A 15,109-nucleotide genomic window follows, 5' to 3' on the forward strand; every position below is an offset into this window, starting at 1 on the left:
TACATAAATTAAAGTGCATTATTTCATGGTATACAGAAAAAATAACAGAAGTAAAGAGAACGAAACAAACGTAATCATATATATATATATAACAGAGAAGTGTGGCCAGACAATCATTACATTACAACATATTTAACTTATTCATTTTACAACCGCAATAATACCAACACGACACATATTCTCATTTCGTATATATATTCTTTAATATTTTTACAAACTTTGCTAAATTAATACTGAAATCTAATTCTCCGTGCTTGCTAGCTGGTTTATTATAATCTTGCACATTCTATATAACAACGAGTTTTGTAAAAAGAACAGTTCTGGGTATATTATTTGATAATAAATCTCTTGATCTCAATATACATTGTCTAACATTAAAACTAATTTTTTGAAGGAAATCGATGTTATTTATTATTCCATTTATTGACTTATTTATAAAAACATCTGATCCAAAATTTCACGTCTATCAATCAGTGATATACAATTAAACTCTTTTAATAATTCTACACATAGGATTCTTTTATTTAAAGCCGATTCATGATATATTTTGTAATAGAGATATCTGAAGAGCTTCTTTTGAATATTTTTAGTTGCTTTTGATAGGATTTGAAATTTGGGGACCAAATTATTGATGCATATTCCAATTCACTTCTTATTAAATTAGTAAATAATTTAATAGAATGTGTATTCGTCAAACTTTGCGTGTTTCTAACTATTGCTCAAAACGGCTTATTTATGAGATTTTTTTAAATGATATATTTATTTACTTTGCTTCTATAGCATTATAACAATATTTTTTGGTTAGTACAAGTTTTCGGAAATACATAATTTTAACCAATGTTGCAAAATTTGCAAGTGTTTACCATATCTACGGAACTTTTTGAGATATCAAATTGCTGTAAAGAGTATTATGATCTTCACATTTATTGAAAACTATCTATGTAATTAAATGAGATACTTATCTAAGAGAGTTTTTGAAATAAGGGCTTTTGAAAAAAAGGCATCAAATTTTCAATTCCTTATGATTTTGTTTCTGTTTATTTGAAATCCTCCATATCGTGACCATAGTATTAGTTACTAAAGTATTTTAAATGTGCATTGCCACACACTTCTCACTTGCGTTATTATTTCTGTGGAGTACATCAAAATTTGGATGTTTGTAATACTATACTTTGAATGTTTGTACCCACAACAGTAAACAACAAATGCGATGTTATAAATCTTCGTTTAACATAACATTTGAAATAAGTAATAACGTGACGTAGTGTCTTTTGAAAAAAATATAACCCTATGTTGGGGTGACAACCTTGTGGTATTTCAGAGTATGTCAAACAATGTCCCCCTGCGGATATTTGTACGATACAAAATCTCAGTGTTTTTTTGTGGATTAGTTTAAAAGTTGCAATGGTGTATCAAGACAATGGTCTACCATAGATATTATATATATATATATATATATATATATATAATGCACTCGTGAATAATTGAATTAGAGATTCCTGCTAGTAGCGTCTAGATCCTCTTTTGCTTTGATTGGGTCGATGCGGCGTGGCATGGCCTCCACAAAACACTGGAAGTGTTGGAAAACTATACTGATCCCCAAATCGATGCACAGCCTCCCATAATCCACTAAGGTTGGTCGGAGTAGTATCTATGACAAGAGTCTGGGATCTTAACAGCATCCCAAAGTGTTCAATAGGATTGTGTCCAGTGTTTCCCGTAGACCAGACAAACGTGTTAACATGCATGGACTGCTCATCGAGCCACTATTTGGGAGTGATGAGCTGTAACATTGTCTTGCTGCAGATATAAATCGCCTGAAAGGTGCTGGAGATTAACAAAGGGGTGAACATGATCTGCCATCAGGTTTTCGTAACGTTCAACGGTGCGAAATGTTGCCAGATATATCAAGAGTCTCATTTCATCCCACGTGAAAAATCCCATACGAGGATACCACCACCACCAACCTGAACTGTATTCTGCTCTCAAGAAGAATCCATAGTCTCACGTTGTTGACAACGCACTCGTATCCGACTATCGGCATAAATCAATTGGTACCTCGACTCATCTGTCCAGGAAACATTTCCATGCCTCGAGCGACTAGTAGTGGTGTTATTTTACCCATGTCAGTTGTTCTTTGTAACAGATGTTGAGCAGTGGTACCTCGTTGAACGCTTTCTTTTCTAGCTTATTATGAGGAAATAGTTCTGGATGGTATGGCTGTTTACACATCGTTGTTGTCCAGCATTAAAATGAAAAGTGAATGCTGCACTGTGGCTCTTCTAACAGCATTTTCATCCGGTCTAACAGCGACTCTTACTAACACATCGTGCACCATGACAGTTAACCCTGCCGGTGGTGTTTTTGGCCAAATCCATGTACTCATAGTATACTCTTCATAAGATAAAGCCAAGAGCCTGCCCATAGACAGCCCAGAACCTGCACTACAGAGATGGAGGAGCCGATAAGTCTAGTCCAGGCAATCTGGCCACGATCAAATTAATTTGATGTCTCCGTGTCTTTACCCATCCTGTAGTCAATTGTTACTTATACAGACCGTACAAGAACTGATGTCCTTGGTGTTACATGCGACGCTCCCCTATGTATTCGTCGGGCTGAAAACAGGATCTTTTTCCCAGAATGGCAGCAACTCAGATTCAAAAATTGTGTGTGTGTGTGTACAAAATGCAATAATCTTCAGTGTTGGCAACTTCATCGTTACAAGGTTCATGAGTCGAGGACTTCAAGGCAAGTTGGAACCATTTTAGGGAAATAAGCCTGCATTATTCCTTTTCTGTAGTGGAATCCCTCGTGAAGTTTTTAAAATTATTCATTTAAAGTTTCTTGAGAATTAACTATTTCTTATAATTTTCGAGAAAATTTAATTCATTAAATTAAAACCTAACAATTTTTTAGTGACTAATTTAATCCTTAAAAATTGTACTGGATTAATTAGAAGCCTGTTCAGTTCCCGGTGGGAGCTCATGTAACTTGAATCTTACGTGATGCTTTTAAATTCACGTCTCATATAGCCTCAGAGTTCAGAGGGACGTTAAACTCCAAATCAACAAACCAACCAAGAATCCTGTTTAGATCCTTCTTTGTAGTAGGTTTCACCTCATAGTCTCAATAATGTCGAGAAGGAATATTAAACTACAATCACTCAGTAAAATAAACAATGTGTAGAGTGGTAATTAGATCCTAGAGCATGTAATAATTAGAATGGATAATACCATGTTGCTGTGTTTCGTTATGTACTTTCTTTACTTTGAAACTAGTTATATATATCTCTCCTCTCTCTCTCTCTCTATCTCTATCTATCTATCTATCTATCTATCTGTCTGTCTATCTATCTATGTATATTATTTATTTATTTATTTATTTATTTACTTAGTTGCTGCAACTCCCAAACCTCGCAAAATAAGTCTAAATGAGAGTACCACTTGTGATAAGCAGATGAAAGAATATCACTTCATTCATGGACATGGAAGTCCGTTCAAAAACATCTATTCTCCAATTAAAAATAGCATCACCGACCAGGTAAGTATTTAGAATTACTTGTGATATTGAGGTACTACAGAGGGATAATCGATATATATCGACCAATTTCAAGACGCTGTTGTCGTGTGAGTCTTTGCGCTAGAAACATGAAACAACCCTCATCATTACTGTAATGTGACGGAGTGTCGGAGAGGAGAGTCGTGTTGATGTTAGTGAAATACCGCCGAAATTGGACTTATTAGAAAGGATATATATATAATATGTATGTATGTATATCGTGACTAACATTTTTCATATAACCGAATAGTGAAACAGTGTCTGGAAAACGTTCAACCCTAGGAGTGCCCGCAGGTCAAGAGATCGTGGCCAAGCAAACACAGGTGGGGCTCATCAACAACCATTCACCAACAAAAGGGGCCCACTCGAAGTTACCAGCGAAAGTGTAGTCTGAAATGTTTTGTGGAGTTCGCCAGTTTTTTGACCGATGCTTAGTGAGCTATTAGCGTCTATGAAATTGTTAATGTGGTTCGCGTTGTTTGGCGGGTTTGAAGATCTCTGTCTCACACACTGGATGACTTCTATGATTCATGTTCCATTGAAGTCTCTCACGGTTTCATCCGAGTTCTGAAGACTCCTGATGGAGCCTATTTCTGATTTTTCAAGTGCATCTTTATATTGCTGTCCGTTTCTTCGTAGATAAAACTTGTGTTAAATTACTAACATTTAAATTTATATTATAAAATTGAAAATGACTATGTTTGTGACTCTTAATCTCTTGAACCACCTCGCCGATCTCGATCAAATTTTCAACATAGTCTTCTGGGAGTGTTTGTACCTCTTACTTGGGATCATTTGTTTAATATTAAAAGAGGAGATGATACCTACAACTGTCTTAAGCGTGGAAAAGATAACTTATCTACTGTGTATCATAGAACATCTGCATACGGTAAATCACATATCTATATGGGTGTAAAACTGTATAATAAGCTACCTGTTTACATAAAAAATACTCATGAAAAGAGCTTCTTTGTCAACTTAGTGCACAAACTGCTGTTAAATAATACACATTTTATACAATAGATGAATATTTTAACAGCTCATTGTGAAACCTCGAAAAAATGATTAACCCTCCATAGCACGCGTGGTCAATTGTAACATCAGGGCACGTGCGTGGAGTCTCACTCCGCAATATTTATTTATAGGCCTATATCTTAATTTTAATGTGTATTTTGTTTTAAAGCGATATTAAACTGTTTCATATTTTCTTTGCAAAGTTATTGACAATTGCGCATGTATATTTTACAGCACAAACTCTTCTAACCATTCTAAGAAAACTAAAATTTCTCTATCCGCGGCGCGTGCGACGGCGGGTTAAATCCCTATTGTATATATAATATCATGGTAAATAATAGTATGCATATATATAAAATAATTAGTAAATAAAACAGTAGGTAAGTCCATATATATATATATATATATATATTATATAAATTGTAGAATTGCTTTAGCCTATTATTATTTTCACAAGTTGTATAATAAATAAGTCCATATACATATATTAGTGTTATATAGATTGCAGGGCCGGCCTTAGGTGGTGCGGGGCCCCAGGTTTACAACTAACTTGAACCAAGAATATGTATATGACTTGAAAAGTCCACTCGCCTTTCAGTGGCGAGTACTTTTTTACATTTGGTGAGTAAAGTCCGATCAATCAAAAACGTGTTTTATTCCACACAAAAAAATAATAAAAAAATGTAATATTGCAATGCATCACCGTCTTGAACGATCTCTTTCATTCGTGTCGTAAAATGATTTTTTGTTATAAATATGCACTGTTTTTGCTGGTCTAGTGGTTATACCCATTTCCCTTTATAACGTTTTTCCATCTACAAAATGTTCTGGTGAAAAATGATCTGAAAAATGTATTGCTTGTTCATTGCTTATAGCAGCTAATTTTTTTGGATCAAAGGATCGAATACATTTTAATAAAACATTTTCTTTTACGCCTTATATCTGGAAAATTACATATAGTGTAGCCAAACCCAAACTATCACTTAACTCACAAGAGAACATTCCGATTTGGTGAATTCAATTTCTAAAAATGATTGCTAGCACTGGATTCAGCACCAAATGAAACAGAGAAAAAGAGGGTGTTTAGTGGCGGACTGTATACAGGGTGGGAGATAAGTGAGGGCAAAGTGCGAAGATAGAAAGTAGAAAATGTCTAGAAATGTCATATTACTTGTGAAACGAGTAGAGGGATTGAGGTCAAATGTTCGATATGAGGAATGCATGTCGAGTTCCACTGAATAGGCGTAATGTGAATCATAGGGGACATTTGAAAAGCGCCATGTTGGAATTAGCGCAAGAAAAATATATGGGAAAGGGGTCATGTGGCATATGTATCTTGACACATGTCTATTGAAAACAATATTCGCCAATACAGATTGACATCTCTGTAACAGAAGGCGTTCCACGCTATGGCAATGTAACAATATTATCGTAAAGGTGACGTGAATGAGGTCACTTTCCAGCCAACAAACGTCCTGATCCACCTAATAGTGGTTCATATGTTGGTATAAGTGCAAATATGATCAAGGACAATCTGAAAGAGTTCATGACTTATGTTTTCTGGCCTTCTGTAGAGCAGATAAAACTGCTGCTCCTCGTTGATTCATGGAGAACCAATAAAGATGAATAGTTGGTGCAGAAACCGGGCAATGTTGAGCTTACCCGACTCCTTATCCCTGATGGTTGCACGTCACCCATACAACCGTTGAATGTGTTCTCCTTACGTCCGTATAAGAATTTCATAAAATATATAACAGACACCGTTTTTCTATCATCTGACTTCAAAATATGACAACGGGACATCATTAACTTGCAATCACTCACCCACTTCTAATTTACAGCACCAAGATTCTAAGCTATGATTAGATATGCTTTCTACAAAATTAGATATTTGCAAACAGCACCTGGTGCATTCATGACATCTGTCGACTACTGCTTCAATTTCAATACCGGCGACAGCTGTGGCGAGCCGGATTGTCCATTTTTAACGTGTGTTTTTTCTTTAAATGTGCCCATTGTTGCCTGCATTTTTGTATCAACCACACAATCATTCGTAAGTTCCATAACAGTTGCGATTAAACAGAGGTCTCAAACTGTATTGGCCACTATTGATTTCATCATGATAGTCAAGAGCCATTATGTCACATTACCCCTTTCCGGTATATTCTTCTTGCGCTAACTCCAACATGGCAGCTTTTCAAATGTCCCCCATGATTCACATTACATGTATTCAGTGGAGTCCTACATGCGTTCCTCATATCCAACATTTGACCCGAATCCCTCTATTCGTTTCACGATTAACATGGCATTTCTAGACATTTTCTACGTTCTATCTTGGCACTTTGCTTTCACTTATCTCCCACCCTGTATGCGGTCTGCCACTAAACACCCTCTTTTGGTGCTGAATCCAGTGCTAGCAATCATTTTCAGCAATTGAATTAACCAAATCGGAATGTTCCCTTGTCAGTATGATGTGCTTATTCCGTAGTAAATACGGAAAGTCGATTTAGGGGCCGTTCAAAAATTTCGTGGCTCCTGATCCAAAAACTGATTATTAGTTAAGATTGCAATCTTCTGATACATTTTTTTGGAAGGATTATTCCTAAAATTCTTGTTCAGAAAAATAACTCAAGTGGAAATGCAGACAGTGAATGAGTTTTAAAATACATATTTCACCCTTGTGACTCGCAAATTTTTCAAAGAGGTTCTATACCAGCATTTCATAGTTTTCTTCTCTTACAAGTAAGCCTATCAATGTCGAAATCTAGTTTCTTGACCAAACTAGGCAGAGAAGTGTGGAATATCAAGAAACGAGCATAAGCAAAATTTAAAGTGCTTCCGTTCATAAAGATGGCCGCAGTGGCCAAAAGTCTGATTGATCAGAATAAGCCATAATATGTTTCAAGTTTGAAATTTTCATTTTATTTGTGAAACGGGTAAAGGAATAAAAAAAACAAAACACATGAACCGACACCGCGACGAATTAGACATCTATTTGAAGGTATGCTAATCATGGCCGCCATCTTGAAGTCGGCCATTTTGTATCTTGCTCGACTTTTTTAAATAGGAAAGGGATCATGTAATATATCAAATTGGGTTGGAAGGTTACGAGAAATACAATGGTGAAATCTATACTTTCATAAGTTTATATTTGTAAGACATAATGAAATGCACATTGATATGAATTCGCAGGTTCAAAGATTTCCTAACAGCCGTATCTTTTTGAAAAGAATTCAATTCAGGAAAACCTAATGCACGCTAGTGAAAACATCGTCAGTAGCTACTTATAAAAGGTATAATCAGCTTAAAATCGTTATCGACTGCAGACAAAATGAATGGTGATGACACGATCACAAACCTTAAGAAATTGACGGAAGATGGATGACATATTTTCCATTGGAGTATTCGAGTTAGAAGACAAACTGTCATAAGCAACCACCCATTCAGTACGCACTAGTATACATTCAGTTTTCCTGACTTGATTTTTAAGAAAAATACAGCCACGGGGTTTTTTTCAGGAGAGGGCAAAGTTTGTCCTCTGGTTTTGTATTTTTAATATAGCTTTAATAAGAGAAAATATATACAAAGAAGTCGCACTGAAGCTGATTTATTTGATACCATCTCGATATTCACGGTAATATCACATGGCATAATCAGTGAGAACACCAGGAACTTTTACTTAGTGGTGTGTTCAAAATAAAAGAGGGTGTGCACCCAGAATAACGATGTACATTTTTACAAACTCAAAGAAAATAATTTTTACACCTAGGGGTGTGTAGGGAAATTTGGGGGTGTGTTAGGGGTGTTGGGGTGTGCAGAACACTCCCTGGACATAGGCCTAATATCTATTTTTACAACAAAGTTGTAAACGCAATAAATAAATAAAAATAAAGACACTATTATAGTATTAAATTCAGAAAATATTTGCTTATGCCCAGAAACTTAATACAAACTATTCATTTACTTGTTAGGGAGAGGCCGTACCCTTCCTTGTGGAGTCCAAGGATATACATATATTGCAATATGTTGTTGTGTGTACTTGACAACCGAGAGTAACAGTGCCATCTTAACGGTACCATAGCCACTTGAGCGGGGCCCCCATGAGCAAAATGGCATATATTAATTACATGTATTCGGAAAAATTTAGTCATAGGGACCACAACACTTGTTTGCTCTTTGGCCTAATATACTGTTAAAACGGCATCGGAGCGTAGATTAGTCGGCAATAGCGCGGGGCCCCCTTAGGCGCGGGGCCCGATTGGAAGCAATCGGTCCAAACGGCTTAAGGCCGGCCCTGATACATTGTGGAATTGCTGTACCCTAGATATATTTTCATAAATTGTTAAAGAACAGCATTGTAATTGTTAGAAATATTGTACCTATTTTACATACCGACGAGTTCTATATCATTTTGTACAAATGTACAGTAATATGGTCCAAAGAATGATCAATAAATCTAATCTAATCTAATCATTTCACTTCGACAGTAAAACTTAAGGGAGGGGAGTTATAAAAATATAAATAAAACTTAATAACTCTGGAAACAAACGACCAATCTCGGTCAGATTTTTGACATAGATGAGGTTCAAACCTAAGATGCTTTTTTATTATTTCACTTTGACGGAGCAACGTAAGGAAGGAGGAGGAGATATACAAAAATCAATATAAATAAAAATAAAAATGACTAAGTTTGTGACTTAATAACTCTTGAACCACCTAACCGATCTCAGTCAAACTTCCAACATAGATGAGGTTCGAGGCTGGAAAGTTTTTTTGTTATTTCCCTTTGATGGTACATTCTAGGGGAGAGGGAGGGGATATATAACTCTTGAACCACCCGATCGACCTCAATCAAATTTTCAACATAGATGAGGTTCGGACCTGGGGTGTTTTTTATCGTATCACTTTGACTGGAGACCTTACGGGAGGAGGAGGGGATTGGGAAGTATTTAAAAATAAATAATACTTAATAACTCTTGACTCATCTGACCGATCTCGATCAAATTTTCAACATGGATGAGGTTCGGGCCTGGGACGATTTTTATCCTTTCTACTTTGACAGTGTAACTTAGGGAAGGGATATATATATATATATATATATATATATATATATATATATATATATATATATATATATATATATATATATATATACAGGGTGGCCCATTTTAATCTTTCCACGGAAATATTTCGAAAAGGGTTTAACATAAATGAACTGAATACAAACTCAAGAAATACCATGGGGCAAATCGAATGGTGATGTCGCGGCGCCCCCAGGGCCGTTTTTCAAGGGGGCCCGGGGCACAACTTTAAAATTTTAAATGGAAACATGGGTCGGGTGACACCTCGTTCGATAGATCTTTGAAAACTAAAAAGCGATGCGGTAAAAGATTTTTCATATTGGTCACCGTGTTCGTATTCAAAATGGCCGCCAAGATATGTTACCTGTATCAGATTAAGCGTCTAGTGCCACTAATATGAAAACGGTTGAACATAAATGAACCAAACAAAAACTCAAATAATAAAGCTACGGGGCAAATCGAATGATGATATCGCGGTGCCCCCAGAGCCGCCTTTCATGGGGGCCCAGGCCCAACTTAGAAATTTTAAACGAAAATATGGGACAGGTGATATCTCGTTCGATAGATCTTCATACACTAAACAGCGTTGTGGCAAAAGATTGTTCATAGGGGTCAAAGTTTTCAAAAGGCTGTCAAGACAAGGTGCCTGTATCCGATAAAACGTCCAGTACCACTAATATGAAAGCAGTTGGAGATAAATGAACAGGATAAAACTCGTATAGGAAATCACAGAGGGTGTTTATCATTCCACGCCTCGAGAATAATCCAACGGAGAAAAGGATTATTAAAGTATAAAATGCTAAAGAGGAAGTCAAATTCTTAGAAAATTATCTTTCTGATCTTCCTCCGTAAGTGGGTGAAGAGAGAATAAATGATAAAATCTCAAATGAGAACCCCACTTTTACTTGCAATAGGTATGATTTTTCTGAAACACTTGGGTGCATTTAACAAGAATTTTACCTACTTTTTTTCATTACAGACATCTATCTGTTATAAAACCACATTTCAGATAATTTTGTTGTGTACATACAATTTGTAAAAACTAAGGTTCTCATTTGCAATTTCACCGTTCCTACCCGATCCGCTTCACCCGCTTAAGGAGGACGTTAAAACGATGATTTTCTAGAAACTAAATTTCCTCCTGTGCATTATGGCACTTTAACTCTAATCATCGTCTCTTCTGTTGCAACATTTTCGAGCCCTGGAATGATAAATACCCTCTGTGATTTTCTATAGGAGTTTTATTCTGTTCATCCGTTATTATCTTCAACCGTTTTCATATTAGTGGTACTGGACGTTTTATCTGATACAGGCACCATGTCTTTGCGCCCATTTTGAAAACGGTGACCGATATGAAAAATCTTTTGCCACATCGCTTTTTAGTTTTTAAAGATCTATCGAACGAGGTGTTACTCGCCCCATGTTTCTATTTTAAACAATTGGGCCCCGGTCCCCCTCGAAAAGCGGCCATAGGGGCACTCCGACATCACCATTCGATTTGCCCCATGGTATTTCCTATTTGAGTTTTTATTCAGTTCATTTATGTTCAACGATTTTGGAGAAATTTCCGTGGAAAGATTAAAATGGGCCACCCTGTATATAATAAGAATTAAAGTAACTGTCTTTGTGACATCATCACTCTTGAACCAGCCGACCGATCTCGATCAAATTTTCAACATACATGAGATTCGTACCTCATATGGTTTTTGTCATATCACTTTGACGGTGCAACTTAGGGGAGGGGGAAAGTAATTTAAAAATGATCGAAAATTCCTGATATTAGTGTCGAATCTATAGTTTTCGGGATCGCTGAGATGAACAGTGACATTTCCGTTGCTGTTTAAATCCAAGTTCAGCCATTCAGCTTGGTGGAGGGAGGGGGAGATATGTATATAAATGATCGAAAATGACTATTATTAGCATCAAATCCATAGTTTTCGGGTTCGCTGAGTTGAACAATGACACTTCCAATCCCGTTTACGTTCAAATTCAGCTCCGTAACTTAGGGGGGGAGGGGAAATACATAAAAATGATCAAAAATGACCAATATTAGTGTCGAATTCATAGTTCTTGGGGTCACTAAGATGAAAAGTGACACTTCCCGTTTAAATCTACATTCAAATCCAAATTCAGCCCGCAATTTGGGGGAGGGGGAGGAAGGAGATATATAAAAATGATTGAAAATGATCATTATCAGTGTCGAAACCATGATTTTCGGGGTCAATGAGATAAACATTGACACCTCCGATGCCGTGCCTCGGAACGTGGGGGAGATAAAAATAATCGAAAATAACAGATATCAATGTCGAATTCATAGTTTTTGGAGTCGCTGAGATGAAGAATGACATTTCCGATGCCGTGCCCCGCAACACAGGGAGGAGAGGAGGGCATATATATAAAAATCATCGAAAATGACCGATATTAGTACCAAATCCATAGTTTGCGAGGGCGCTGTAATGATCATTTATACTTCCGATGCCGTTTAAACCTAAATTCAGCCACGCAATATGGGGGAGGAGGACGGGAGAGAAAAATAATCGAGAATGACCGATATCAGAGAGCGCTTTAGTAAAATTTGACTGACTAACGGAACGTATTACTATATTCACTTAATTTAACCCAGCGAAGCGGATAATTGATGCTAGTTTGTAATAAAACTTCGAATATTGGTGTATCTGTTTTCATGATAGTTGAATGGCTAGAAGTTCATTCTGGTGTTGTAATTAATTTTGATTTCATTTTTCGAGTCACGTTCGATTATCAGATTTGTCAGTTATTCTAGTATTGTTCCGTATTTGTAATATATTTGTGTATTTCTTATTTCATAATTGAATGAGTGAGTTGAAAAAGGTACACATTCCAGAAAATAGGTAAGCTAAACTGGGTTGGTTATAATTATTTTATATGTACCTACACCGCATGAGAGGAACAAGGAATGCATTCATTAATTTTAGGTCCTCTTTACTGAAATCTACGGGAACATATGAGTGAAAAATCGAACATATTTATGGAATGTGTTCATATTTCCACCCAATGTTTGAAAGTTGACGTTTTTGGAATATGTTCCTTTTTCAACTCATCCATTCAATTCAACTGTTTATAAGCACGATTGTGATGATCCTGTGTTTATTTTGTTCATAAGGATAAGGAAGAACCTTCGCAAGCGAAAGGATTTAACAGAGAACACCCTACCTCGTCGAAATTAAAAAGGAAAGCGAAAGAAACGGAAACTTCACAAGTATGTAAAAGAAGGAGGCACGAGGTGAATCCCCGTGATGAAAGTTCGAATGAAGAAGGAAGCGGAAATAGCTCCCAAGTTCCGGAGGTGAGTTCTACTTGTAATTCTGTCTGTTTCATTTTTCATTTCCCCTCGCAGGCAATCTTGACGATCAACAATATTGCAGTAATTATTATTGTAGTATGTGCTAAGGCGCCTCAGTTATTAAGTGTGTTTCTACCTTTCAATGCGATGTGCATTTTTATGTCTATTGTATCTGTTTGTCTCTATTCTGCGACAACTTTCATAAATTCTTTATTTTGATTAAGTTTTGTGTGTGTTTTCTTTGATGTTTCATAATAAGGCCTATTAATTGAGGTTAGAATCTTGAGTGAAAAAAAGAAAGGACTTTAGTATCAGTTTTTGTGAAAAATGAACATGATGTATGTGCAAATGTTTTCTATTCTAATTTCGACTTCGAGCGGAAGGAATCATCTTTGAAAAATTTAAAGATAAATTAATTTGCTATATTTGGTTCTGCACAGAGCAAACATCTTTGAAACAATCGAAACAGTCTTTTATTGATCCTTGAGACTGTTGTAAAAGTGATAGAAATCGGAAATATTATTGCAATAGTTTCCAAACTTTTTCAGGTGACGTTGTATCAGTACTTTTCTGCTTTCCAATGACAAAGAATAAATCCTATACGTATTCAAACAGCGAGTGTTATTTCGCGGTACTAAAAGCACTAAGACTAAATCCCATTAACATTCTTACATCAAATGCCTTTGGCGGCGATATAGCGCATAAATTACGTCATTATTATTATTATTATTATTATTATTATTATTATTATTATTATTATTATTATTATTATTATTATTATTATTATTTTCTCCACTCTTTTCTCAGCAGGCGATATAATAATATACGGATTACCTAAGTATATCACTTGGCCTCTCTGTTTTTCCCTTAATTCAAGGGTTTGCAGAAAGTTTCTTACAGTTCTGTGTATGTCCACTATTTCGCTTTTCTGTATTTTCTTTATGACGTATTCTTGAATTCAAATTGCTTCAAGTGAATTTTTCAGCGTCTTGTGGACAACCTGGTATTCGATATTATTACTTGTATTATTTTCACATTTTTGTATTCCATTGTTCTTTTATATTTTGGGCTAGCCGTTTGTATTTTGAAATTTTTTTTCTCTGCATGCTTTCTGCAGGTTTTTTGTGTTCGGTATTGTGATGTCTATTAGATACACCTCTCCCTTCTCTTTGCGTATTACTGTGATATCCGGTCTGTTATGGTGTACTTCATTGCTATTATTATTTAGGATTGTAACAAAGATTTCCTAGGGCAATTATGTAAAAGTAAGAAAAAAATCTTATGTATATCTTTAGAACTATATACTGGAGGTATTATATCGAAACATTTAGCTTTCGAATCACGATCAGATTGTCGTCAGTGTGCAGGGAGATTTACAAAGCTTCCAATGATGTGTTACTCCTTTGCCATTTTGGATATTTTGATGGAAAAACGAATAACCAGGTAAATTGGGGAAGATTTCAAGAAAAGGAATAAGACACTTAATAGATAAATAGGTAACCGGATAAAAATAATATTTCAAAATTTCTAGCTGTGCTTGTACCAAATAGAAGAGATAAAGCTCTGAAGAGCATGGATTGATAAATGTTTCAGTTAACGTCAAGAAAGCTGTCAAAATTTCCAAAAATAAATTTCTTAACTGCTCTGATCTACAAGGATATATCTGAATGACCTAAAAAATTGTATAATAGTATAAATCCTGAGAACTTTGCGGAGACTACCCAACGAATTTTAGGAAATAATGTTTTTCATTGTAATGATTTCCACCAATTTCTTAACTTCCTCTTACAAAATTAGTGTGCTACTGAAGAATCTGAATCAATTACTCATATTTTAGTGTAATGTCCTCGTGGATATTTTGTATCTTTTTTTGTTTAATTTCCTATATTTCGTAATTGGGCTTCTCCTTAGTGAACGCTGTGACCCTTGATCCTATCTTCCTTTACGAAAATATCTGTTATTTAATTAATTAGGATCTAACTTGCCTGTATAAGCTTCAGAAGTAAATATTGCCACTGAGTTACTTATGTATCACTTAGAAAAGATGTAAAATTTTATAATACATGTGACTGATTTTCAGTTTTCTAAACGTGATTGAAAATTTCACTCGCTGGATTTCCAACTGTCTAGTGTT

General features: G+C 35.7%; 1 protein-coding gene across 1 annotated transcript in view; it reads left to right on the plus strand.

Annotated features, from left to right (window-relative positions):
* The window catches only part of LOC145680200 (uncharacterized), a 123,299-nt gene that overhangs the window by 107,290 nt on the left and 900 nt on the right, over nt 1-15,109 (plus strand). The window contains exons 19-20 of the mRNA XM_081750490.1: nt 3,395-3,540; nt 12,796-12,978. Coding sequence (XP_081606616.1) covers nt 3,395-3,540; nt 12,796-12,978 — 329 coding nt within the window. The remainder of the gene's footprint in view (nt 1-3,394; nt 3,541-12,795; nt 12,979-15,109) is intronic.

This window comes from Thermobia domestica, chromosome 1, assembly GCF_964235325.1.
Source record: "Thermobia domestica chromosome 1, izTheDome1.hap1.1, whole genome shotgun sequence".
In the NCBI taxonomy this organism is placed as follows: domain Eukaryota; kingdom Metazoa; phylum Arthropoda; class Insecta; order Zygentoma; family Lepismatidae; genus Thermobia; species Thermobia domestica.